The sequence below is a fragment of the Pocillopora verrucosa genome, chromosome 13 (assembly GCF_036669915.1).
Source record: "Pocillopora verrucosa isolate sample1 chromosome 13, ASM3666991v2, whole genome shotgun sequence".
Lineage (NCBI taxonomy): Eukaryota > Metazoa > Cnidaria > Anthozoa > Scleractinia > Pocilloporidae > Pocillopora > Pocillopora verrucosa.
Genome location: NC_089324.1, coordinates 3,648,354 through 3,676,307, shown reverse-complemented (window position 1 = coordinate 3,676,307; position 27,954 = coordinate 3,648,354). Strand labels below are relative to the sequence as shown.

General features: G+C 37.2%; 1 protein-coding gene across 5 annotated transcripts in view; it reads right to left on the bottom strand.

Moving 5' to 3' along the window:
- Nucleotides 1-14: 14 nt before the first annotated feature.
- Nucleotides 15-27,954, bottom strand: part of LOC131768347 (1-phosphatidylinositol 4,5-bisphosphate phosphodiesterase beta-1-like) — a 36,784-nt gene continuing 8,844 nt past the window's right edge. Inside the window, exons 6-38 of one of the 5 annotated variants that reach the window (XM_059084076.2) lie at nucleotides 27,716-27,800; nucleotides 27,386-27,486; nucleotides 26,368-26,534; nucleotides 25,468-25,614; nucleotides 24,838-24,995; nucleotides 24,116-24,195; nucleotides 23,841-23,925; nucleotides 23,392-23,482; nucleotides 22,589-22,719; nucleotides 21,736-21,829; nucleotides 21,248-21,332; nucleotides 21,064-21,136; nucleotides 20,442-20,493; nucleotides 20,000-20,051; nucleotides 19,717-19,819; nucleotides 18,402-18,566; nucleotides 17,325-17,424; nucleotides 16,701-16,805; nucleotides 15,945-16,042; nucleotides 15,262-15,406; nucleotides 13,595-13,834; nucleotides 11,812-11,853; nucleotides 9,098-9,144; nucleotides 8,236-8,301; nucleotides 8,014-8,138; nucleotides 7,511-7,580; nucleotides 6,013-6,045; nucleotides 4,789-4,887; nucleotides 4,259-4,335; nucleotides 3,846-3,941; nucleotides 3,293-3,350; nucleotides 2,688-2,774; nucleotides 15-2,557 (exon numbers count right to left, since the gene is read on the bottom strand). In XM_059084076.2, the coding sequence (XP_058940059.2) occupies nucleotides 2,447-2,557; nucleotides 2,688-2,774; nucleotides 3,293-3,350; nucleotides 3,846-3,941; nucleotides 4,259-4,335; nucleotides 4,789-4,887; nucleotides 6,013-6,045; nucleotides 7,511-7,580; nucleotides 8,014-8,138; nucleotides 8,236-8,301; nucleotides 9,098-9,144; nucleotides 11,812-11,853; nucleotides 13,595-13,834; nucleotides 15,262-15,406; nucleotides 15,945-16,042; nucleotides 16,701-16,805; nucleotides 17,325-17,424; nucleotides 18,402-18,566; nucleotides 19,717-19,819; nucleotides 20,000-20,051; nucleotides 20,442-20,493; nucleotides 21,064-21,136; nucleotides 21,248-21,332; nucleotides 21,736-21,829; nucleotides 22,589-22,719; nucleotides 23,392-23,482; nucleotides 23,841-23,925; nucleotides 24,116-24,195; nucleotides 24,838-24,995; nucleotides 25,468-25,614; nucleotides 26,368-26,534; nucleotides 27,386-27,486; nucleotides 27,716-27,800 (3,268 nt within the window). In that variant the 3' untranslated portion in view covers nucleotides 15-2,446. Of the gene's footprint in view, nucleotides 2,558-2,687; nucleotides 2,775-3,292; nucleotides 3,351-3,845; nucleotides 3,942-4,258; nucleotides 4,336-4,788; nucleotides 4,888-6,012; nucleotides 6,046-7,510; nucleotides 7,581-8,013; nucleotides 8,139-8,235; nucleotides 8,302-9,097; nucleotides 9,145-11,811; nucleotides 11,854-13,558; nucleotides 13,835-15,261; nucleotides 15,407-15,944; nucleotides 16,043-16,700; nucleotides 16,806-17,324; nucleotides 17,425-18,401; nucleotides 18,567-19,716; nucleotides 19,820-19,999; nucleotides 20,052-20,441; nucleotides 20,494-21,063; nucleotides 21,137-21,247; nucleotides 21,333-21,735; nucleotides 21,830-22,588; nucleotides 22,720-23,391; nucleotides 23,483-23,840; nucleotides 23,926-24,115; nucleotides 24,196-24,837; nucleotides 24,996-25,467; nucleotides 25,615-26,367; nucleotides 26,535-27,385; nucleotides 27,487-27,715; nucleotides 27,801-27,954 lie in introns of all 5 variants that reach the window. The other 4 variants (XM_059084077.2, XM_059084080.2, XM_059084078.2 and 1 more) reach the window with 4 other exon arrangements.

The window sequence follows — 27,954 nt, the reverse complement described above, 5'->3', positions numbered from 1 at the left end:
GGCATCAGTCAAACTGAGATGAATAGATAATTTTATTCGAACTTCATACAAAATTGAAATAGACCCATGGATTGAATGAAATAAACAGTGCAGCTGCACTTCGATTGAAAATAAAACAATGGGCCTCAGGGTGCTGTAAATAATTGTTTAATTTCTCCACCCATAACGCTTTAAAATTATATCTTTAATACGGTAAACTGCGACAAAAACACCAGATTCTAGCGGCAATACGTGGAGACACTCGTCCTTGAGACGCCAACGACAACTGGAAAGCACTAAGATTTGCTGACGATATCGAAGTCCGCAAATATCCGGCATCAATAGCTATTAATCACTTAATAAATGAAATGGCAAACTGTGTCACAAAAATTTGTTGTCACGCAACACCCCTGGTCGTGACAAAACACGGAGAACCTTCTAGAGCTCACAACGAATCCTTAAGCATCAGAGGACGAGCCTTTTGCGATGCGAGCACAGAATCAGCACGTGACCACAGAATTAACTAAAAGTGGAAAATACACACTCTCGTATCAAATACAATATCATGCTTGTGCCTGATTAAGATAAACGGCATAACAAGAGCGAGCATTTTCGTTTCCAGTGTCCTCTCTCTTCCTCCCACGAGGAAAGAAGAGAGAGAAAACTGGGTACAAAATTAACCTGCGAAGCTGAAACGTACGCCTTATGAAATGACGTTATTACCTAAACGAAACGGGGAAAAAGATAAGTCTCTTCTTGACTTCGTTTGTTTCACTTGTTATGCTGCCGGCGAGAATCATACCTGGTTATTGATTACTACTCACTTTTAGCTAACTTACGGGAGTAGAAACAACACCCACCCAGTAAAAATGACAGCCACCCTCCCCTCCCTCCCCATATCCAGAACTTTCCCATAATCCTGTGCGCCACTAACATTAAACTCCAAAGCTTAACAATAACAATTTCAATGCTGTGAACAAATTTAGCTAAATGTAAATCATAACTGCACCCGATTATAAAATATCCTATGGCACTTCTGAACCCAACTGGAACAGAGGCAATTGCAAACGTCATTTCACCGTTTTTTGCTATTTACAATCTGTACTTATACTGTGAAAGCTAATAAACACACTTATTAATTGCAGATACAGGGTACCAAAGCTTTATGAATTAGCTTAGGCATCCTGTGACGAGAAACTGTAAATTGTGCCAAATTCAAATATATGGCAAACGAATTCATTCTTTTCAAGAGCTTTCCACAGTGAAATCATTTTGAGCGCGGAAATACCGCATTATAAATACGTTGAAAATGTCCTTAAATTCTGCATATTTAACAAAATACGACAATATCAATAACGTTCATTGTCCAACAATAAATAGCGCCCCCCAACCCCCTAAAACGATCAAGTCAATAAATATGCACTGTTCGTACAGCATTATGTAGCTTCATTTGAGATATCCTCTTCAAATAAAGGAGGGAAAACACGAAGGAAAAAGTTGTTGAACGCCTCGCGATGAACTAAATGAGAAGAAACAGCAATTGAGCATGGCATTATGGCAAAAACAATATTTTTGGATGTGTGACATGAAGGTAGAAAAAATGATCGGTCACGCATGCGTGAAATTAGGAGCCAAACCTGATAAAATGTTAAATCGGTGATAAATTGGTTATAAATTGGCGATACGACTTTGGGAAAAGGAAACAGTCTAAAGATGGCGAGAAAAAAACATGCTTGCGTAAAATCATAGAGAAACAAGAAATTGCCACAAGACAGCGAGAAAAGAAAAAAAAAAAAAAAACCCACACACACTCTGCGTCACTCTGTGGCTAGAAAAAAAAAACTAGGACTGCATAACATCACAAGCTTTTATACATAAGTGTATCATGGTGAGGAAAAAGCTGAGATGTTCGGCACCTTTTCTGGAAAAAAACCCAGCTGTTCTACCACCAAAGACACCAGAAGATTTCGTAGGCTACGAAGCGCAAGTAAACGCCCTTACACATCACCCTTTTAAATTCATTACCTTACTTCATTACCCAGAAGGGCACCTAACAATAAATATTATCCCATTTAAATAAATTATGGGTCCATCGGAATAATACCAAATCCCAACAATACCTAATTAAACACTGAGTAACAATAAATTGATAACCTTAATTAAATTACTTACTCCTTAGTGTATAAACATCTACGCGGGCCTTTGTTGGCTCAAATGTAATTTTTAACTTCTTAGACAAGACACAACAATTCAGATACCCCAACATTTCTAACAGAAAGTAGAAGTACCCCTCCCTCAGTTAATCTATCTGGGCCAGTCCTGCCCTGGATCTTCCACTGATAAAAATTATCCCTGCTATAGGATTAACTAATTGCATGATTTGACCACCACGGGTGAGGCCTTTTTTCCCCGTTGTACGGCTTGATAACCTTGCCACCAAAAAACCTTGGTAACCTGGCGTCCAAAATTACAGCTTGGTTACCTTGTCACCATAAAGGGAAGCATATGTGATTTCCAGGTCACAGACGCTCAGTTGTCTCACTTTCGTTTCGTGCAGAGTCCGAAGGTCTTGTGAACTCTAAGAAAGAAAGCACGATCAGAATCTGTCAAAACTTGTAATCGTGTAAATTTTTCAAAATATGACGGTATCACTGAACGCTTTGAGTTGTACAGAGGACACTACGTTGACGAAGGGAAATCCAACGTACCTTTTTTCTATCCTCATCGAGAGTTTCGTATAGTTTATCGTGTTCTTTCTCCAACTCTTCGCTTTCTTTCTTGTGGAACTCTGTCATCTAAATCAACAAATATGAAACATAAAAAAGGTATAAATGTCAATCAATCAGCCAAGCTGTCAATCATCTATCCATCAATCAATTGGTCACTTAGTCTGATCTTCTATCAATCAACCAACCAATCCCTACGCAAGTAATCTGTGCCGAAAAGAAAAGAAAGGTGGGACAGGGAGAAAAAACTAGGGCGTTGGCCGGATATGTCAATTTCACTGAAGTTATTTTTAGCTTGGGGGCGGTGGTTTCCTGATGTAAATTTTATTACCGAAGCCATTTTAATCACAAAGAAAAAATTTCCTCGCTGTTCGCCAATACATCAGTGTTACTCACAGGCGACTTATACTCGTTGAAAGGGGATGGATGTCTTTCATCTTTCATAGCGAAAGGCAACATGCGTAAAAGAGATTATTTTCTCTTGGTACCAAGTGATATTTGTCTGGAGAAAACGTACATTTTATCTGAACTGGACCTCAGATGATTCATCCTTTCGAGAGACAAATCAAACCCAACGAAACACAAACCTTTTGTCGCTCTTTGACGGACTGTTCAATGTGTTTCTTGTTTTCCTCCCGTTTTCTCCTGGAAAGCAAAAGTGAGCCATGAGACTCGTGGGAAGAAAGTAGAGATTGGCTCAAACTTTCAAATCGCTCAGTTACATCTAAACCGAAAGTAAAAACAAGATGACTTTCTGATCCCTGAACGGCGCAGTTTTGGTAAAGGACTACAAAAAAAATGAAAGACGCAGAAGCCAAACAACAGATACACCGAACAAGGTGTGACTCGAGAGCTCGCATGACACTAGCTCGTAAGCGAGTCCCATTCTCCATTCGTGACTATTTAACTGCTGTAGAAAAAGACGGAGAAAAAAAAAAGAATAAAGGAAAAAGGGAGTGAGGAGAAAGGAAAGAACAGGGAGACAAGGAGGGAAAGACAGGCAGGAGTAAAAAAAAAAATGAAAACACTGTCAAGCAAAAAAGACCTGCGGGAAGACATGACAGCGAGAATACTCCTTTGTCGTTTCTGTTGCCATAAGGTTGTTATCAAGGATACATTAACAAGACAAACATGGCAAACCTTTGCAGTTCATCTTTGTTAGAATGTTGTCGCGCCAACACTTTAAGTTCCTCCCTGTTCTGATTGTCTTGGCTCTTTCTTAATTCATTCATTTGCCTGAAAACAATGAATAATTCAGCAATAATCACAAACACAGGCACACACTAAGATCATAGCGTAACTGTCTTGCAACAAAATTGCTAGACGAGGCAGAACCATCAAATAACCATAGCCATCCTGGTTCATCCTTTCACCACAAGTATCAAGTGGAAGACAGTCGCAGTCCTGAGGTTTGAGTTTTGGAAAAAAATCCTATAATGTGCCCTTGGTAAAATACGTTTTTAAACACACCATTCTATACCATTAAATTTGGGGTTTTTCTACCATTTTTAAGTTTGGAATCCTTGAGAATCAGAGGATGGTTCCTCTCTTACTTAGCGTGTAAATCAGCCAGTGATTTCATCTTCTCCTCCTGTGAAAGTCGCATCAGCTTCTCCAGTTCCTCTTGTTTCTACGTGAAAAAGGCACGAAAAAAGAAACATTTCGAAAGTGACAGAAGACAAAAATATAGAGAACAAAAAATGGGTAAAAACACTTTAAGATGCTAAAATACACAGAACTAGGACGAGTGGAACATGATAAATTATATTTTCTAATGCATGGTGATTTGATGTGCAAGAGACAAACAGAAAATGTACGAATGAGTTATTTTCGAACGATCCGTAACCCTTTGACTCGCTAAGAATTTCTAGCATCTAATTTCTCTTTACAATATCACCCCTGAATCACACATTAAGGTCACGAGAATAGGAAAAATGATCACCAAATAGAAAAGCTTTTGAGTGTTAATCAAAATCTCTCTATAGCACCTTAGCAAATCTAAAGAGGACACTAAGGAGAATATGCATACAAATATTAGGATGTGAAGGGTCAATAAAGTGAATGAGCTTGAATTCATCCTTACAGGAAGAAGTTGCTTCTCGGCGAGCTCCAACTGTTCATTCAGCTGCCTTTTCAGCAGGTCAACCATAGAGTCACGATGTTGACGTTTAAGGGTATTGATCTGAAAAAAAAAGCACCCTGAATTACTTTTAGTTTGGTACAGGTGGAGCAAAATTTGTTCCGTGCCTCAGGTAAGTTATGCTAACACTACTTCAACGCCCTACCTTGAAAGGAAGCAAAATAATGAACGATTAGTGCATTTTTGAAACAAAAAGAAGTCAAACTGAGTGAAACTCTGACCAAAGCACGTATGTTCAAAGATGATCGTCAAACTTGGTGCTGTGGCAAGCAGCGTAGATGCACTATAGAACTTGAGATGTGGGCTGAGATGCAAGTGCCAAGGTGACCACTATAACATTTGCAATTAAGGCAAGAGACAAAGTATCGTGTCTTATTTAAGTACAACGCTACTGTGGGTAAACCAAAATAATTTCCTCCAGCTGGTTGATAGAGCGAGAGCTTTGTATTTTCGATCTAATGACCTCGTCAGTGGTCACTGTCATCTAGAATTTAATGTTTCTTTGATCTGTTGGGTTCTCCAATCATTGGTAACAGCAAGTTTTCATATTTGATTGATTTTGTAGCCTAATACAAACACAGGCGGTTGAATTTTCTTTCTAGCAAACATCAACAAAGCTGATTGGATATGTCTTCACCGTCTGCTTCAGTTCCGCGAATCTGGTTGGCTTCTTTAATAAGTTAAAAAAAAAATTGTAAATTTGGTCCCTTTTCTCATTATGACATACTACAAATCTGCGAATCTGGTTGGCTCTCTCACCATGATATATCACAACTGCGAATCTGATTGGTATTCACATGATGGTATATCATAAACCTGCAAATTTGTCTGGTTTTCTAAGGGCTTCGACAGACGAGAAATAGTGATCGACAGTTAATACTATGAAATCTTAGATTACTAGCATATTAAGTTTTTTTTTTCTTTTCATGAGGTCAACAGCAAAAGAAAAAGTAAATAAAAACGTTTCAACCCTTCTTTAGTAATTCTCTCGTTGATAGAGACTGAAGCAGGGTGGAAACGTAGTTATACCTAAAACAACAACAAAAACAAAAACAACAAACATACAGATAAAAGTTTCAACAGATAAAAAGGTACAGGCTATCGATCAGAATTTTCACAGCTGTCGAAGCCCGCGTATGGATAGCGCCTTTAAAGGCGTGTACGTACGATTGAATCCTTGTCAACACCGCCTGGCTGTACCTAAGAGTTCCAAGAAAACAAACCACAGCAGTTCCACGTGAAAATCAAATATCTTTGACACGCTACAGAATTTAGCTCCAGCTGTGCAAGTTGTGCTTTGCGGTGCAACTCATTTGTTACTGCTGTGCTGTTTTCTTAGCCACTTTTCAGTCGTGCAATGTTGTGCTTGCAATTACCTTATTAAAAATTACATTTGAGAATTACGAGAGTTGAAAAACGTGTTTTCGATGCTAAAACACAATTTAAGTTTTCACCTAACGGTGCAATTAAGAATAATATAATAAGCAATCTAAGAACAATACCCGAGTGATGTGTGGTTTACAGTACAGAGTTATAATCAGTGACTGGAATTAAGTTTAAGAAAGATGTTTCACGCGAAGTACAGGGAAGAAAAAAGTTACGAGTCGTGGATGTCATGCAAATTAAAAGCTTAATACTAGTAATATAGCTAAAAATTTAAAAATAATAAAAGTTACAGAGTATGATCACAATACCGAGAGGAGTCAACAAACCCTGGGAAAAATCAAACCTCACATTTTCTGAGTATTACTAGGAAAGTCTAGGGACATATGAGGGGAAACGTTGTAATAATTATTAGTAATCGAGGACAAATTGGGGATATTCTAAGAATTTATGGAATTTTTTTTAAGGAAGACGTTCTTAAGAAATTCTGCGTAATATTTTGAGGAACTGTGCCAGCTATGCTTTGCTACAAGAATGTGTTTTGAGATTTGTAAGATTGCGCCTTAGAATTATTGTGAAATTATGGAAATGTGTTTAGGAATGCTGGTAAACTTTAGGAATATCTCTTCAAACGTCAGGAGATTTTTAGGAACATTTCGAAATACTTCTTGGACAACAAACATTTCTGAGAATGCATACAAACATATCTAGGGATTACGGCTAATTTTGATGATAAATTCTACGAAGGTTTAGGAATATTTACAAGAATATCACAAAGAATTTTTGTGAAATTTTAAGGGAATATTTCGAGTAACGTCTGGGAAATTTCAATATCATACACTTGAACTGATTTTCTGATCAATGGCATTGGATTTCTATGAAAAAATTCCAAGGAATATATATGATGCCTTAAAAGAAATATTTGAAACGGGGTGGGAGTATCTGATAACACTAAGTAGTATGTCTAGAAATTGTCAGAAAATTTAATTTCATGATATATTCGTACGTTTGGTTATTTGCAAGACTAACTGGAGGAGTTTCTGAGACTTTCCAGGAAGTTCTAAGAACTTTTAGTAAATATCTTTCAATTTCTGAAAATTTTTGGGTATATGATTTGAAATTTATAATTTCCATGATTTTGTGTTTATTTGATCAACAGATATTTTGAAATCATTTCTCACAAATTATCTGAATTAATTCAAGATTACTTCAACTATTTTTCCTGTCAAATCCAATTTTGTTTTCATCATCCTTCTTTGCTGGGGTTTAATGGTTTCTTTACCTTAATTTCATGACTTTGAGCCAGGTTGTTCAGGCCTTCAACTCCCTTACGGTAACTTTCTTCATAATTTCTGCAAAGGAGCCAACAGAACAGAATTACCTAATAATAATAATAATAATAATAATAATAATAATAATAATAATAACGATAATAACAACAACAACAATAATAATATATAATGATAATAATAAGAATAAATAACAACAATAATAAAAAATGCTAAATAATAACTGTTTTAGTATATACCACACAGATACCAAAAAATTTATATTTCAATGCAATGAAAACTGGTCAGAAATTTAACTCCTGACCAGCGATTTTGTCTCATTTGCTGCTCGGAGGTGAATAGCATTTGCTTATCACTTCCAAACCAGCCAATGAGCAAGCGCGAAATGCACTAGTCTCTATGTGTAGTATAAGTGGTATATACTAATAACAATCATTATAACAATGATAATAATAATAATACTCTCTTCGTATTTTCTATTTGACAAGTTGCTTACCCTTTCTTCTCGGCCTTCTTGAGTTCTTTGTCACTTTTTTTCTTGGAAGACACTTTCTCCTTATCTAGGTCTTTGATCGTCTTTTCCTGCTCCAGTAGGTGATTCTTTTGAAGTTTGTCTTTATCCTGAGTTAAAAAAAAAACATCTTAGGCTAAATTCTTAGAATGGTTAATTTGGTATCACTCAACAATACACCCTTATAAACTTTTAAAGCTCTCTTACCTTCTCGTGTCTTTTGACCAAGATGTCCATTTCTTTCTGGTGTTTTTGGTTCAGTTTTAAAAATGGCTAACGAATAAAATAACTAAAAATGAGCTCCAAGGCAGAACAAACAGAAGAGGATTATAATAAGAAATAACGGACTAGGGTAAACAATAAGTTTCTTGTCCCTAATTTCAAATCATTTGGCAAATAAATATTGAAAATCCTGACTATATACAGAGAGAGGCCGGCAAAGAGTATTAAAGTGCATGCGACAACCCCTAGAGGTATTGTGGGTAGTTTTCAAATCACGGTTCCTTAAACTCAGGATTTCAGGGAAATTTGGGAAAGCATCACTGAGGACGAGACATCGCGAGTTTGATGAGCTTATTCATTTAATTATTTATTTCAATTATTAACATTCATTACCAGATACTCAGATTACCTTTCGAGATAAATAGCTGTATATCTATCATGATAACTCTGAAAAGTGACGATTACAACAACAAGTTTCTTTCATACTGATGTATGACCGACTAGGAAGACGCATCTGTCAAGATGTCAAATGCTTCCTTTTGAAAAAAGAATCTGTTATTTTTCTGTAACTTTCTAGACTGGAGGATGATAAGATGTGTGTTCTGGAAAACAACTTATAGATCACAAATCTCTATTTATTTTGGAGTATGTTCAATCATATTTACATGAAAAAGAACTGGCATTACAGAAAGTTGCTGTTCTCATGTACAAGGGAGAGAGATAACTCAGATCTTTGTTGAACTGCTTCATGATTTTCAACATCAAATGTCTCAAACCTGTCAAGAGGTGAAACTATTTTTGAAACGAATAGCAAAATTTTCTATTCAAAATACAAGATATTTCTCACCTTGCGCTCCTTCAGTTCTCTGACGGATGCAGGTTCTACTTTGGTGTCTGAAATTCAGTAAATTACCTCTCTCAGTGAAACAAAAATACATTTTATTAATCAAACATACCACACTAGAATGAGCATTTGGGGGAACATAGAAGAAAACAGCTGAGAAACAAGCACTAAAGTAATGACAATTTCTAATACTGAGATTTAATTGTACGTTTTACAGTTGCATGCTTGGTTGTCAAGCCTTTGAACAGGAGTGAGGCTATGGGTGACCTTGCTACGATACAAATCTTGCTGTTTTTCAAATGGAAATTACTTTGTTATCACGCTAACTAGATACTGGTCTCTATCACAACAAGGTCACCTTCAGCCTCACTCCAAATCAAAGGCTTCGCAACTAAGCACATAACTGTAAAATGGCCTATTGAGGTTTCCGCTGGACCTAAAGCAAACCCCGACGACGACAGCAACGAGAACTGCAATTTGGACGTGGCAATAACAATAGATCAATGGACAGAACAAGAGCTCCGCATGTGCGTTTTTAAACTTTTTACAGTTCTTGGTTGTTCTCTGCAAAATACCAATGTGAAATCACCAAAACTCGCGCGGTCTGAGAACGGAAACTTCCACGGCTAATCATTTGAGTTTCCATTGGCACCCAGTGCTCCTCCCACACGTTGGGCGGAAGTTGAGGTGTGGCTCCGAAAGAGACGGTGAACACATCCAGGCATTCGCAAAATTTAATTAAAAATATTTATTCATTACTTAATCCCAGTCTTCCTTAGCGTTGCCGTCTTGACTGCCTAAGTCCCCTAACGTTGTCACACAATATATTTTAAAAAACACATTCTCCTATGCAAGAGTGCTCAATACATCTTTTAAAATGGATGACAAAGAGGGTGTCTGAAAATGACAGTGCTTGCCATCCCAGCTTCAAATAGTTAACCCTTCAACTCCCACAAGCGATCAACATGTAACTTCTCCCAATAATATCCATACGTTATCCAACAAACAGGTAATGAGAATTCTCAAACTTATCAAGTAGAAGTTATCATCTTGATCTAACGCCAAATTCTCCTAACTAATTTACATGGAGATGTGAAACAGTTTTAGGGGAGAATTAACAATCAGATCTAAGGAATTAAAGGGTTAAAAAACAGAGACGGAGTGCAAGTGGCTGTGACTACGTATTGGTAGATCAGTAACGCCCTACCCGACCCTTACCATGGCAAATACAAATACCCCCCCACCACCCTACCAATGGAGAGTTACTTAAAAACCTTAGCCCCCCCTTCCACCCTCTAAAAAGACCCCAGTTTTTCCGAGATTATTTGGCTGTAAAAGACCCGTTTTTTTCCCCTTTTGGAACCCCTCAATATACTTTCTCCACAGATAGTAACATAAATCAATTTTTTGCAACTCAAGGATACGAAATTATCGTCACCTCAGTTTGAAACTCTTGCACGACCGTATAAATGGTCGTTTCTACAAATAATACAATTTTTGGTTGCCCTTTTAGTTTTCTATCTTATCCTGTTAGTTGTCATGTGAAACGATTGTTGCATTTAAGGCTGTATGTCGGTAAGGAACGAGAATCCTTCAAAAAGGCTCATTAAATAACAAATCTATCTATAATGATTCAACCTAACTGCAGCATTCAGTTTCAAAAAGATAAAGGCCAAGACATACTAAGGTAAAAGTCGTGGGGAAATGTTGGAACAATTTGCAGGATTTCAAAATGGTTTCAATTGATATTATATTAAAAAAGATAACGTGAGAAGTTACAGATGGAATTGTGTGTTGCAGAGCAGTTTTGGAGCGACTTGCCAGTCAACCACACTTTGCAGATTAAGTGTTAATCTAAAATAAGTTTCACTGTTTGTAATTACGATATTCAGAGTCCGTTTTATCAAATTCTCATTTTGCATCATGGACATTTACGAGGCCATCAAACATTTACCGATTGTTATCATTTAGCGATTGTTAAAGAACCTGTTATTTCACTGAGACACAAGATCGTCTTATTTAGTATGGGCAGAGGTGGAAATCAAAGTAAGTCTATAATTTCATCTTAATATTTCATTGTGTGTAAATGAAACACACAAGATTTCATGTTTTATCAACTTAAGTTTTGCAACATTCGTTTGAAATGCACTCTAATGGGTCACCTCTACCTACTTGTACGTATATAATTGAAAGGTTAACCAGTGACACCCGGAACCTTCCAGACAACAAACAGTCAATATAATTATTTTTAGCCTGAGTTCAACAAAAAGGTTACAAAAATGTTAACAAATTAAGTTACTGGAAGGTTAATTAGACTTTTAAATAAGTTTCATGTGATCAGTTATCATTATTTAAATGAACTTTCAAAGGGTAAATTAGAGACAGCAATTTTCAACCGAGTGTCGAAAGCAAAAACGAGATTACATTTGTTTTGCCTTACTTCGCTATGTGATTGGTCCAGAAACTCGCGCCACTCTCTCAACCAATCAGATGCGAAACCAAAACGAATCACAACTTGGTCGCCCGCGTTTTCCCGCGCTTTGGGCAGTTTGGTCGTTTTTACTCCGAGTTCTCATTGGCTCTTAAAGGTTTTTTTTTTCCTTTCTTCTGATTCGCTGTTGTGATTACTTTGGACACTCAATCGAAAAGCACTCTATATGTGGTACAGATGATAGTGAAAAACAAATTGGGTTATTCAAAAATAAATGGGCACCTACAAAAATGTCGGAATGCCATGTTTTCTTCCCTTATACTACTCCCTGAAAACAAACATTATCCTGAATTTAGAATTTGAATAATATACTTGATATAAAACGGCAAGGGAAGGGCCATCATATCTTTGACAGGAGGAGGGGAGAGGGGAGGGGAGGGAAAGGGGAAGTGAGAGGGGAGGGGAAGGGGAAGTGAGAGGGGAGGGGTGGGGAGAAGTGGGGCAACAACTAAAAAAAATGCGCACTGGGAGCTACGCGAAAATAACAATTGCGCAAGTGTTCTCTTCTACGGCAATTTCTTTCTTATTTCAATTGAAAAAAAAAATTGCAAATGCACTACGTATAAAAAGAGAGAGACAGAAAGGGAAACAGCTGTTTTCTTCTTTACAAGGAAAAAAATATTCTGCCGAGAAACGAAGGCCAAACCGCTCTCAGAAATGCAATCATCTCCGATGATGTTAGTGCACATTTTACATCTCTGGGTGCAAGTGCAGTATTAGAAGAATAATGATTATACAACTTGTCAATGTCATTATTATTATTATTATTATTATTATCGTCATCATCATCTATTTACTGAGACAAGAATTACTTGTTTTAAAATGTTAACGATTTTTCCAGAGGGGATAAGATAAATCATTCTGTGCTTGGAGATGATAATTTTAGAATAAAATTTGCTTTAACATAACACTCACTACCGGAAATAGCGCGATTTTCTATCGAGTGTCAGAAGTAATCCGAGATTGCATTGGTTTTGCATCACTTCATTCTGTGATTGGTCCAAAAAAACTCGTGTCACTCTCTCAGCCAATTAGATGTAAACCTAAAACCAATCACGACTTAGTTGCAAGAGTTTTCCCGCGCTTTAAGTAGTTGGGCTATTGAGTTCCCATTAGCTGTTGAAAGTACTTTCCTTTTCTTTGATTGGTCGTTGCGTTTATTTTCGTTTCGGTTTAACGACACTCAATCGAAAAGCGCTCTATATCGGTTAACTTCATTTCATTAATCAGATAGTTAAAGTAAATAACTTTTTAAATTAATTCATGGTATTAGTAGTCCGAAATGTGAGTAGGTTAAAATAATGTTAACTGTTTAGTTATTAATGAATAAAATAAACAATGAATCTACCTACCCGATGGTTCCCATGTGGATTTGAGGCCTCAAATTTATCACATTTTTTGAAAAGAGACTGGTTCGAGTCCTTCTGATTAAATAATATCATGTTCACTCAAAAAGTTATTTTTCTTTTGTTTTAATGGTTTAGGTCCCATAGGGGGGTTAACATTAATGTTGAAAACTTTGCCGGTTACAATTTGAAACTCCAGTTTTTTGAACGACTAGAAACGATAAGAATTTTTAAAAGAGCATTTTAAATACTAGCCACAGTAGTTTTTAACAAAGGTAAATAATGGAATTTCTTCGTTTCATGCGCAATAATTGACTTTCAGGGTCTAAAACTGAATAAATGTCATCCCATACCGGGTATGTTTATTTGCTGGTATAACTTTCAAAGATTCCTGGAACTCGTTAATTTTTTCCTTAGCCGAATATGATAACAGATCAAAAACATTTTGAGCAAGAAAAAAGGAGAAAAGTTTCAAACATTCCAGTCCCAACGATTTCTCTACCAGAAAAAAAAACAGTTAGGTCCGTGAAAAGAAAAGTCCGTAAAAGATCGGTCCTCAAAATTATAGGGCCATAAATAAGGCCCCTTGAAAAGTCCTCAGCCACATGAGATCCTTCAGGTACTTACCTTCAGCAGTAAAACAGATAAGAGACTGCGTCTTGCCTTCTCGTTTTTTGGTACTCCTAGATCTTTTGGCAAAAGGTCCCCTCTCTCCTGTCACAGGGGCTGCTTGGAGCGAAAGGGAACGACTCGTGATGGCATGGGGGTTGCCGCTCTTCTGTGGCTGAAGTGGTTTGATGCCAGAAATACTATCACGGGAGCTGTCTCGCCGTAATGCCTCTCTTAGAATCATTTCTGAGCCTCTTCTTTGATTCAGAGGATTGATTTCAGCTACGAGTGAATCTAGGAATGTTAAAGGAGAGTATTTAGTTTTTTTTGTTTTATTTTTTTATTTTTAATAGCAACCATTTTCGGACACTGGGTTGGTAAAGTCTGTACTCGAACCCAGTAGTGGCCCATACAGCCGGATCTTACCCGGTTTCCATAGCATGAAGCGACTAGGAGTATCACTACTCCCTTCCCCCCCTCCCCCACCCTGAATGGGATGCATTCTATCCTAAGGTTACCCCCCAAAATTTCATCAGGCTTCGTCGTTGGACCCTAACATTACCACTAATCAAAACTATAACAAAATTCTCGAACGTGATTGGTTATCACCAGCCCGTTTTGAGAACTAATACGACGAAAAAGTACAAGCGATGTCTAGTTTCTTTCTCAAATTTTGTCGTACTTTTTATTACCTGGTAACAGGAATTCGAGTCGTCCGATTCCGTTTGAAATAATACTCGTGATTAACAAATCTGACTCCCGCTTCGCGGTCGTCCGATTTTGATAATCACTCGTATAATTACAGACCGAATTGGACTCCTTTTAGTCCTTTACCCATCAATAATCACCCCATGCCACAAAGCTAAAATGAGGTCTTCTAGAAGTGCTACCTGTAACTACGAACCAACTAAGCCAAACACAAATGAGGTAATTTATTAACAGCTATTAACCGTTTACACCCTAACATCAGTATTCATATTCTTCATAATGTTCTTTATACATTTCCTAAGCTGCTGAAGAGGAGAATTTGTTTACTGATCAAAAGCTTCTTTTGTGGGTGATCATTTCCTTTTTTCTCATGACCTAAATGTGTGACTCAGGGGTGATATTGTACAGAGAGATTAGATGCTTGTCACTCTTATGAGTTCAAGGGTTAAACAGGATGTGTCTTCCGCGTATAATATGTTCTTGAAATATCGGGAAAAATATATATTCAAACTATTTACTGAGCATCAAGCGTTTTGGGATGCAATGTGAACCTAAAAATCATTCATGTTGCCTTATCACCAGTCTTCTTCAGCGTTCTAGAGATCATGATATTACTGAAAACACTTAGAGGAAATGCAGTTTACAGGAAAAAAAAACTTCCTGGTTCGCAAATGCCCTTTAAGACAACAACAACAATATTCTTTATTTAACGAAGGTGACGTAATTAACCCAATGAGCTATCTAACTTACGGCCTTCACGGCAGTACAAATACATATATAAAATAATGACTTATCAGCAAAACGACTTACTACGAGAGAAACTAAAACTAGAAATTGTATGGTTTAACACAGGTATGATATGATTGCAATTGCCTCCTAATACAGTTACAATAAAGAGAAAAACGACAATATTAACAACCATTATCATCATAAACATTTGCCAATCACACCAACTTATTACAATTCCCTTACTTTGGCAATTCAAAAACATTTTTACAAAACATTACACTCACCACTCGTGCAATTTCTTTTTATTGACTTTTTCTCTGCTTTTATTGATATTGACTTCCTTGTCTCTCTTCCTGGTGCAGACTTCGCTTTTGCGTTTTCAGTTGCCTTTCCACCATCTTCTACCACAGCTTCGGATCCTGCCGCATCCTTGAAGTAATTAAAATATTACTGATTAGTAAACCACTTTAATCTCCAGTTTAATAAAGAGATCGTTATAATAAAGTTACGTTCACGATTGCTGCAGTGCAAGGTTCTTATTCAAGATTTTACATGTGTGAGAGCTAGCCGTTGAAGGCCAGCAAATCCCTCCTGTCAGCTCTATTGAGCTGGTTTCTTCTGTCGTCAACTCAAGATGAGTCTAAGAATACGATAGAGATCAAGCAAAAATTCCTAGACTCAACACCATCCACCTCAAACTTAAGTGACAACCCTGCTAAAATAACTGAGTTTGCCTTCAGCTTTCGTTCTAAAATTATTTCACAAAGCTTACGCAAAAAACCTTTTTACCTAAAAACCGCGGTAAGACGCGTATGATTTAAGCTCTTTTAACGATTGCATGGACTTTCACGACTTTTTCATCTTTCCCACAAACAGCAAAATGGAATACCCCTACCCAAAGCTTATCCTGGAAAAGCTTGACCCGGTCGTTTCCAATTTAAGAGTATTCCATATTTCAAACCCCTACCTCTTCCATTTCCTCATCGTCTAACAAAGATTGTAACTGTTGCTGTCTTTTCTCTTCTTGATGATATGCAATGGGGTCACACAACGCATTTGCAAAATCTATGGAAAAAAATTGCTCATCTGTTGGTTAACAGCATCTACTTAAATAGCTTCGAACAAGCGATTCTGTTATCATAGGCTGAAGCAAAAGTACCACAATTTCGTGCTATCAACAAAGCCTACTACAACCATTAAAAAGTTACCACTCCTTTCCATGCAATGTTTGAGTGTAAAGCGTAATGTTTAAGCTAGGATAGTCAACTGAAATGTCATAAACTTGTTCCTTCTGCACCAACTGTCTTACCTACAACAACGTTCTTTTAGAGGAATATAAATTTTTTTCGTCTCATCGCGAGCTTGGAAGAAAGCCAAAATATAATTTTCCAGTAAGGAATCGAATCCCTTTCGCGCTCAGATGCTTTTCCATTGAACTGCAGAGAACTCTAACGTGAGATACGCCGTTCATGTGACACAGCAGTCGAACGTCTGCGCATGTGCGAACGTTGTAATGACTTGGTAGAGTGCTTTCAGCCTGTTAGAACCAAGTTGTTTCACATTGTTCCTACTTCCGTTACCTACTACAGATTTCTATTAAAGTTTCAATTTTTCTTTTGCTTTTTTGAGTAAACAGTGGTTGTTTCTTAAGTTTTCCTTTGAAATTTTGCGCGGGAAATTGTCACGCAGCGGAGCAGAAAGTAATTAGGAATTTAGAACATACCTTCAAATCCAGATGGAACATAGTCCTTTGTAACAATGTGCACGAATAATGTGGGGAGACAAAGAGGTTGATTAGATTCATTACGTAGCTTAATATGACGATAACCTGTCAATCAAAAATATAAGATGTTTTCCTGTTAGGATAGAACAATGAACATTTCCGACAAAGTTTTTTATTAACTAGTTTTGCTGTCTACATTCTTAACTGCAACCAGTGTCTTCTCTTGATAAGGATTCCAAACATCATCACCGACTCAGAGAGCTTTTCGATTGACTGTCGTCAAACCATGACCATAGCGATCGCAACAGCCAATCAAAACAAGGAAAATATCACGAGCCAATGCGAACTCGAAGTGAAAACAAGCCAACTCCCTGAAGCGCGGGAAAACGGGAGTGAAACATTGCGATAGGTTTTAGTTTAATCTGATTGGTTGAGAAAGTGGCGCAAGTTTTCTGAACTAATCACAGAGCGAAGTAAAGCAAAATCAAAACAATCCCGGATTATTTCGACACGAATTGAAAATTGCTGTATTACTTGACTCTTCACATTTAGAGGAATGCTTTCGGTTCACAGAGATTGAAACACAATAATTTTATTCAAGTATCAATTTACTCAGAAATTCACCTGGACTAAGACCCACTACTGGAAGTATTCTTTGGCCGATGAGTTTCCCGCTTTCTTCATATAATGCTATTCTTAAAACTGCTAGGCTGGGTAGAACAACCTGGAAGATAAACAAAGAGTGAACCACTTTGCCGTTGGGACTTTCCAAAAGGGAAGAATAACACTTTTAACTCTTTCACTCCCAAGATCTGATTGTTAATTCTCCCCTCTAGCTGATACACATTTCCTTGTAAATTGGTTACGAGAATTTGGTGTTCAAGCAAGGTAATATCCAGTACCTGATGAGTTTGAGTATTCCCACGATTTGTTTTCTGGATAATGTATGAATATTATAGGGAGAAGTTACATGTTAACTGCACTTCTGGGAGTTAAAGAGTTAACAAATAGATTCCATGTTACCGTGAATCTGTTCGGTTAAAGATCACAGATGACGTCAAATTTGGATAAAAACAAGAAGGTGACACTTGAGGCGCAGCCGATTGTGTCACTGAAAAGAGAGTCCCCTATACTTTTACGTGAAGCGTGATTGGGCGATTTTTTACCTCGTGAATCGTGATTTGATTTTTTCCTCATTTGTGAATCGTGATTAAAGATATTAAGATCTTTTTGTGTCCACGTGAACTGATTTTGTAACTTAAACGTGACTCGTGAATGGAAAACTGAATTAAACGTGATCCGTGAACCATTTTGTTTTGCGTGATGAATTCCCGGCTTTTTAATGAGTTGAAACGTATTGTTCTCGAACGGTTGTGGTTAAGTTTTGACCAGGGTTTTGACAGAACGTGAACTTCATATGGATCGATAAAAGTCATAAACAAGGTAGCTAATGGTCCTCGAACAAATAAGATAAGACATCATGTCATCCCTTGTCGCATCAGACTGGTCAAGACTAGGAATGGTAAAAATTAAATTCGTGAATTTGGTTTCTTATTTTTATGCGAAGGTCTCAAATTTCGCGTGAACATGAAAGAATTTTTGATATAATTCGCGATGCGTGAAAAGCCAAATAATTTTAAGTAACTGAATTTTACAAAGGGGTGTAAGACACCCTCAGAAAACCTAACGAAAATAATTTACCTTCTTAAACACAAAAGGTTCTTCATCATAAACTGGGTTGATAGTGTTATTTGGCACTATCTTAGTCTTGTACTTTCTTCTGACAGTGTCCGCTGGTAAGCCATACATATCTACTTCAACATATGTGCCAACTTTCTTTTCTGTGAGCCACTGCCCAGAGATAACCTGAAATGAAAGAAAAAAAACGTGAGTCTGATTCAGAATCATATGCCATGCGCAGTCTTTTTCAAGCACATAGGTCAGATGCCCCCATTGCCTCTCAATCTTTTAGTGACAAAAAGCCAAATTCACTGCTATGGTACCAGAACAGCCAGTGACTGTTGATCGAATTTGCGTCGTACAAATTCCAAACAATTTATAATTCTCTACAAAGGTTCTAAAATTTGGAACTCTCTTTCTGCTTCAGCCTCTCTTCGTCAAATCTTCTTGCTTTAAGATGAAAATGCAAGAATATTTTAGTTTAAAGATCACTGCATTGGCCGAGCCGCACATTTGCAGCTTTTATTCTTTTTTGAATATAATTTTGTAAGGGAGGTGGCCTTCCCCCATAAGCCCAGTGGCTTCCTAGGTCTTCTCGCCTTTTATAAATTATAATTCTGTATAAATTTTTCTTTATATTGTTCAAAAGGCCAATAAAATTATGAAGATGATGGTGAAGGTTGCCTGGATAATCACCCAGCAACAGAAGTTATGGGAACCGGAATCCGGATCAATATCAGTATCTGGGCAACTGCCCACCTACCCCACCCCTAACTCAACATTAACCTTACCTTGTTGTCAATTGACTGTTGTTGACTAAGGGGAGGGGTAGGTGAGCAGTTGTCCAGATACTGATATTGATCCCAGAATCCGCTCTGACCCTTTAAATTCCCTGCTAACCCATTTCCTTGAAAATTTAGTTATGAGAATTTTGTGTTGGATCAAGTTAACAACCTCTACCTGATAAATTTTAATATTTTCATCACCTGTTTGCTGGATAATGTAAGGATATTATAGGGAGAAGTTTCGTGTTGATCTCTTCTAGGAGTTAAAGGGCCAATCTTCTTTATCCTCTAAAATCCTCTTTTCGTCTTGGTTTAAAATTACCACTTTCACATTCATGAAAGAGGCAATATTCCTCCTCTAGTCGAAGGTAGTTTTGCAGGCAGCAAAATGACTCAAAATTTTGATTCTTTTCCTTCAGGGGAACCGGAGTCTAAATTTCTAAGGTCACTGCACAACGCTATATCCCAATGGATGCCCTATGAACGAAATTTAACTAACATTTTCCTTGAAAAGATCTGAATTGCCTCAAGGCCTTTCTGCTGTTCCTTACCCTAACAGTGACTGCACCAGCAATAATCCCATCCACTGTTGACTCAGCAAATGGGTCAAATGATTTATCAGCCCGACACATAAAGCTGGGCTTTAATATGTACCTTTAAGAGTGACAACATAAAACAAACTGACAATTAACAAAACTTGACTCATCACATTAAGTGAAATCCAGAATGCACATTCGTCAACGTTTAGCGAAATTAAATGGGACTGTGTGTATTCGATTAAGACAAAATATCTTCTTCCCAAATCCTTGATCCAATTCACCAATCTCAACTTACCCACAACGGCCATTGTACTCAAAGATTCCTTGATTCAACATCATGGGTAAGTCTGTCGAAGAAACCAAGAAATAAATTTCTTACATTTCAAAAGATTGTTCCTAACAAACAAATTCATGTGCCAAGTTTCTCTTGCTTTATTCTCGTTGTCATCCTAGACTCGAGACTGATACTTTACCAAAGTACCATTAGTCACAATCTCCTGCTAAACAATGGCAATGGCAATCAAGAAGATGCAAACGCCTTCTGCACTTTGAAATGCAAATTACTAAACATGGTTACAAGAAGTTTAGGAACTATGAAACTTCTTGCATCTAAGTTAATGATGTTAGTCGTTTATATAAACCGAAATCTACACAAAAAAATTGGAAAACATTTTCTATAATGTTTTTGTTGTTTGCTTGTGACCAAGGTCTCGGGGAGAAAAGGAAATTCAACTCACCTAAAGTTTGATAATTAAGGGCAACTAACTGACATCCTGCATTCCAAAAAATCTGCACATGAAAAAAATCAAAGAAACAGGAACATTTGTGAACCAAGTTCTACCCTAAAATGACATTGAAATTAGCAGCTACTGGAAAAAACAAAATTGTCTGGTTTAATCTGCTGAGTTGACGTTTTTAGTGTTAGCCCTTGTCCGTTATTACGGAATCTTGCTATTACGGAAATGCGGAAACTTTCATGCCCCTCCCGCGCAACATTTCAATTGTTTTTTCTTTCGCTATGGCGGAAACTATAGTACTTCGTCCAAAATCCTCACTCGTATAATATAAAGCAACATTATGATAAAGAAAAATAAAGAAACCATTCTTCAATCGTGTGCGAACACGAAAATTTCCTGCTTGAGGCCGGATCTTTTTTTCCGGTTCGTGAGGCCATGTTGGAAACTTTACGTTTGCGTAGTGACATATCATTTCATATGTTTGGAGACAGAACAATTCAATTTTCTGTCGTACCCCGCCATTACGGACTCTCGCTATTACAGACATTACATCTTCCCCCAATAGTGTCCGCAATAACGGGAGTCGACTGTAGATAGAAGAACATGCTTTATTTTTATTTACCTGGGGCATGTAATTTGCTGATCCAACTCTTGTGCCACTGGGATAAATTCTACTCAACTGACGCTTATTGTAACTGGTTGAAGTTAAGAAGAACACTGTTTTAAAGAAAACCTTACAAATAAACTGGCAAATTATTCATTAAATCCGATTAAATTATCATTCAGTAATGTTTATTAAAGGATACTTGACAAATTCCACTGGGCTCTCTTTGAGTAGGGCTGTTGCATTATTCTCCACAAAAGAGGACATCTCATAACTTCTGTTCAGCTCTGTAAAATGGATTTAAAAAATGTCATTTGACAAAATTTGAAAGTCAGATCTTTTTCCAAGTTTCTTTGTTCCTTAGAGACCAGTCAATATTTAGGCTTGGGGGAAGGGAAGGGGAGGGGAGGGGAGGGGCCAAGTATTTTGAGGGGATCACATAGTTTTCAGGAGGAACAGAGGGGGGGATCAGTTGTCACTAACAGAGTATCCAAGGGGGGGGGGGGCTATAGAAAATTGACTGCCGATGGGGAGGGGGGGCGTGTCTCAGAGCCTTATGGGAGAAATCAGGTAAATTTTATTGTAACACAAACAGATCCATAAACCCCCCGCTTCCCTCCCCTCGCTAATAAGTCATGAACGTTCCTAGCTTAAAACTGTCCTTTCTCAACTTGTAAAAAGTGAACTCACTTTCAGAAGTCTCAAAGCTCTTAAAATGGACGGGCTGGATGTAATTCACAAGAGCAGAAAGTTCAACCTCTGGGGCAACCTCCTCTTGATCTGCCTACGTTAATTTCAAAGAGGAAATCAAACGTCAAATCAATATATTTAGGAAAAGCCCACGTATAGCAACCCCATTAAACTAGTACCCCTTCAGAAAAAAAAAAAAAAGACGGCTTAATGCATGTGCATATGCAACTGATGATTAAGGAAAAACAGTTTAAGTCTGTATTTAACCTTTCAAACCTTAAAAGTGACTAGAACCTAATTTCTCCTTACAATATCACCCCTGAATCACACATTACAGTCATGAGAATTGAGAAAATGGTCACCAGGGAAGAAACTTTTTGATTGGCAAACAAATTCTCCTTGTCAGCACCTTAGGAAATGTATAAAAACAGTGTGGAGAATATGCATACTGATTTAGGGTGTAAAGGGTTAAGCCAAGTGACACATCCAGCCACAGCTTATTTTGGTTTCCATTTAGCATGAAACGACTTGGAGCGTTACTGTCCCCCCCTCCCCTGGATGAGACGTCAGTCCATCCCAAGGTTACCCCCCCTGTATTTAATCACGCATCTCTGAAAATTCGCCATTTATACCCTCGGGTGGAGAGAAACACTGTGAGAGTAAGGTATTTTGTATAATTTTCAAGTTTGTTTTTTTTACTCAATTTGTATTTTCATCTCTGAATGCTTTTTTCCATTCTTAGGAATATTCATTGTTGATTGTATTTATTGTGCAATTACACATTTTGAATCTACGTCTGGTGTTAAATCAGTACCTTTTTGAACACAATTTTGCTCTAAGGAGATCTACTCACTTTGCTGACATCCTCCTCGTTAATAACACTGCCTCCATTCTCAGTTATCTCTCCATCAACTTTTTCCACCTTTGTGTCACTGCTGATCACTGCAGTGGTGTCTATGGGGGTCTTTTCGACATCCACACCTACTGCAATAAAGATACCAGAAACTGTGTTACAGTACGAACTGAAGGAAGCATTTTGTAAGCTATGCTAATAGGTCTGAAAGGCATCCAATTCGGTCTCTAATCCATACGAGTGATAAGCAAATTGGACTCCCGCTGTCCGATCGTGCGATTGTGTTATCATGAGTATGATTACACACCGAGTTGGACGATACAAAGTCTTATTACCAATTAATCTTAATCATTACCATTTCCGAGAAAAAGAGAATAGCCAAGTTATGAAAGAAAAGAAAAATTTGCACCAAAAGACTGACGAAGTCCGATTGGTTGATTCAAACTACAACTATGAATGTAATTGGTTAACTTAAACTACAACTTTGAATGTGATTGGCTTATTGAATTGTCCAATAACAAACTGTCCGGTAACAACTCGGCAAGTGAATTAGTGGAAAATATGAGTTTTTTTTTTTAACCAATCACCATCTAGGAAATTGTAATTTTTATGGTTAACACCAATATCACCTCTCATTCCCTGGGGAAATATTTTAATTTTAAGCATCCCAGAACAGTTAAATTGCTTATGATGTTCCACTGGATAAATATAAAATACCTCACAGATTTATAACTTAAAATAATTGATGCAAATTTAACCAAAAGTGCACACTTCAGTGTAAAATGCAAAATATCTGAGGTTACCTTCCTCACGTTTTGATGGCCTTTTCTTGTTTTTAATCACAATCTTTCTTAACAGTGCTTTTGGAGGTGGAAGGCCTTTTCCTTCTTCTAACTGCGAATCACACAAAAAGAAACAGAGATGTGAGATGAGCAATATTTCCCAATAAAATCGTCTATATGCAGCACAACTGTGGTTTAGTTACCGACAGAAATCATCAACAAGATATACAAAAGACAAATCTGAAAAGCTTAATTTGAAAAGATTCTACCATAAACCAAAAGGGGTGCTCATAACAGAGCAGATATTGGAGAATTGTTCTTAAGCTGTACAGAATTCTCCTGCTGAGTTTTGAAGATGTAGCTTACTTCATAATTAGCTCTCTCTGAAAACTTTCTTATCAATTTACAGGGGAAGTCACTTTCCCTAGAAAATTACACTGCAAACCAAAAATAAACTAGGACACACTTACTGGGAAATCATCTAAGGGTTTGTTGAGAAGCATATCAGCAAAGATGCTGACACAGTATGCTGCCATCTTAGCTTGCTGCTTAGGGCTGAAAGAATCGAGAAAGTATGGATATCTTACACAGATGATAAGCAGTGTTAAATGACTTTAAAGTCTACTTCAAGGGAAATACCTGGCTGAGCTCAAGTTAAAAATTTTCTTCTACATAACATCAGTTTTGATCACTTTAAAAAACAAGCAATGATCTAGATAAGAAGCTGGCTTAGCATTCATTTTACCTGCAATGATTCTCAAAGGAAAGAATAACAGGGTATTCTGATGTCTTGAAGGCACATTCTGCAATTGCTTCTATCACATCCTGTTATAAAAAAGATGAAAAACAGCATGATTTCAGGTATTTCTCATACAGGTGTGATAAAACCAATGAAAAGAAACAAAGCAAAACAGAAAAAAGCTAGCACAATATTGAAAGAAGGACCTCTTCATTCATGCCAATACAGTAATCCCTCTTAATAACAACAATAATGAAAAAATAATAATAATTATAATGGGTCTCTTGCATTGGACTTTCCACAAGGTAACTCTCCATGTCCACTGTTTCCAGGTTAAACTGGAATGTTGGTTTTTGTGGAGGAAGGAAAACCAGTGGACCTAGAAATAAACCATTGAAGTACAGACAAGAACCAATGACAAACTCAACCCAGGCCACAGGGGTGCAAGGCTAGCACTCTCATCACTAGGCCTTCCCTTCCCTATTTCCATCTGTGCTTTTTATTGGTTTCCTCCATTCTTTGTTTATGGAAGTAGCTTGGCCAGAGGGGTTAGGGGACTAGACTCATCCCTTTCACCTCTTTATTCCCAGGAATGATAAAAAAGAATGTTCTCCTTACTTTATCAATACATTATCAAAAGGAAAGAAAATAAGAAATGGAAGGGGGGGGGGGTATGTGAGGAGAATTGAGATATTGATAGTGAAAGTCCTTAAGCCTGTTTAGCAAACCTTAAATGAGATCTGTGTACACATTGTCATTCCATGGGTGATAACAGGTTCTTGATCTTGGTCTTTTCCATCCCAACAGTCCAATTCTATACAACGGCATCCAGCCAATAGTGCTTGTCTGTACATTTCTACTGATGATTTCCCAGTCAACTGGTGACCTAAGAAAAAAATTTCAAATTCTCTATGATCTAGAGGCTGGTCCTAATTGTGCAAGGTAGTGATAATAATTCAGGCAAACTAATTTAGGTATTGGTCAGTCTAAACTTGAGCCAAGAGGCCCAACCAGGTGGAGCCAGTCCCAGGTTCCCTGGATGGGATGCAAGTTCATCACAAGGTTGCCCCCCCAGCATTTTATCCGGCTTCCCTGACAATTTTCCAAAGCTCTATGGTCCATAGTAAAGTGTTTTTGCCCAAGAACACAACACAATAGCCTGCATAGGTCTTGAACCCAGACCTCTCCTCCCGCAGTCCACCACACTAACCATTGGCCACCTGTGCACATCTCCCCTTGTCATTGAAAGGTGCATTTACCAAATTGAACAAAGTAATATCCAAAAGGTGTAAAATGTCAAATAAGTTGCTTAGGTTAATTAGCAAGTGAGGGTATATTTCAGAGAAGTTTTTAATCACCTGTTAGATATGTGTTGTGTGATGAATTAATGAAATAATGTGATAAGGGCTGTGTCATGTCTTGATAACAGGACAGGCGATCATGGTTGATGATGAAATTGTCATCGCTCATAAGATATCTTGTGAGTCCTTGAACAGAAAAGTGGCCTAAAAAAAGAAAAACATTTCTTCCGTTAAACTACAAATTCCTGCCAAAACAGAGAATTAACATGGATGAGCACAAGAAAATGTCATTAGATAGCTTTCAACATAAAGGTACAGTGCATCAAACTGCAACCATTTTCATTCCCTTGGCAACTAAAATAATTTTGCAGCTGCAAGAGTTGTGGGAGGTCATTTGAATTAGTGCCATGTCTTAAGCAGTCATGTAAAAGGCTGTAACATTTTAATTCCAAGGTGGCTGGTCAGACAAAACACCAAAAAAATTAAACTACTACTGAGATCTTTTGGAAGACACTCTGACACTCTATCACCTATACTTCATTGGATGGGGGAAAAATCTCACTCACAATGTATGACTAATTAACAAAGGTTAAAAGCTACCAGGGTGTGAAAACTAAGCTATGCAAAAACAAAAGCCATGAACAAAGACAATTAACTACTGTAATTACTTCTTTGCAATTAATAATCATTGTGTTTGTTTTTCTAAGGCACTACACTTAGTCTTTTCAACAGTGCCAATACTCTAAAGTTTCTGTGAGGCAAACATTTGCATAAATCATTTACTAGGTACTCATGATTCAAAAACTTAATACAAAGTTGAAGGTTACTCGACTATGAATTTGACTAAATGGAAAGTGCTTGCACTACTTTTATTTGTAAAATTCAATTTTCTCAGGCACCAATAATCATTTCAAAATAAAGTGTGCAACTGTCAGATTACTGCCTATTACAACTTACCCTTCTTTGCAAAGTCTCTGTTTGGTTCATATTTGTCAATTATAGCTTGAGCTTTTTCACTTGTGCAGTAAGGAAAAAGGATTTCATTTAGGCGAGGGTCTCTTTGTTCATTGTTGAGAAACTCCACAAGTTGGTCCACTGTCAGGTATGGCTTTTTCTTTGCACCACTGAGTCAATAAATGCACATGTAAGTACAGAAACAAGTCTCACTCACACCTTAACCCTTTTCACCTAACATCAGTATGCATATTCTCCTAACTGTTCTTCACACATTTCCTAAGGTGCTGACGAGGAGAATTTGTTTAACAATCAAGAGCTTCTTGGTTAGTGATCCTTTCCTTTATTTCGTGACCCTAATGTGTGATTCAGTGGTGATGTTGTAATAAGAACTCAGATGCTTGTCAAAGGATTAAGGAGATGTATGCTCAGGAAAACCAAAATTTTTTTCCCCCTCTACAATTAAAATGTACTATATGAAACTAAATGACACTGACTGTGATTGAGATACTAAAGGGTAGCCCAACCTCGTGAAATTAACCAATTAGCCGATACTCCCAAACTAGTGAGTGGTTCTAAGCAAATTACATGTATGCACATTCATTTTTATCATAAATTTTATTTTATCTCTATTAAACTCATAATCTACAATGAGTGGCAAAAGTAGCTGGCACGTCTCTCTTAGCTGGTGGGTGGTCAACAATCCTCTACTCAACATAACACATAGGAACCTTGCAATTCATCCCTAATAAGCTACTTAAAAGTTACCCCTTTTCTCACTAAAAAATGCTGCAAAAACTTTTGCAAGAAATTAGTGGTCCTTTGGCTAACACTAGGCAACATTGAAATGGGATATGTGAGGAGATTGATGAAAGTTAGAGCAAAAACAAAAATTAGTAATTATAATATATTGTGCCAAGGCTTTTGCTTCTCATAGTACATAATGAGATGTTGTAAGAAAGCTGAATAGATGTAAATGCTATTAATAATTCAATTATTATACCAAGGTTTTCAGACTTACATTTCAGCAAAGATTTTGTCAATATCTTTTCTGTCACATAGTCTGCTGTAGAATGCCCAGAATTCTTCAAAACTAAATTTATCAGGGGCAATAGTATCATTCTGAGAGAGAAGCAAAGCAATGCAGAAAAAAAAGAACAAAAGAAATTAGATTAAAACAAAAATTTAGTATAATCATTTATTAGGAAGTATGATTTTTATTATGATAGAAATTGAAAAAAAAAACAGCTACCATTTTCTATGAAAAACTGAAAATTGCTCTAATAGTGAGTTTTACAGCTGCTAAATAATGTGAAGAGACATTAAATTGCAAATCAATGACACAACTCACTTTTCCATGAGGCAAACCCACAGACTGAAGAGTATCCAGCACTCTTTTTTTATCTTCTTTGCTGGAACTCACATATTTTAAAATACTGCAATTTAAAATGAAACACAGTCAATTCAAACATTCCTAATTTATTTGTTTCTGTATTCTCTTCACTTGTCCACTTGAAACTGTATTCACACGAAGTTTCTCTGACAACTGGCCCTTTGTCTCCTATTGATGTTAACCATTTAACTTCCAAG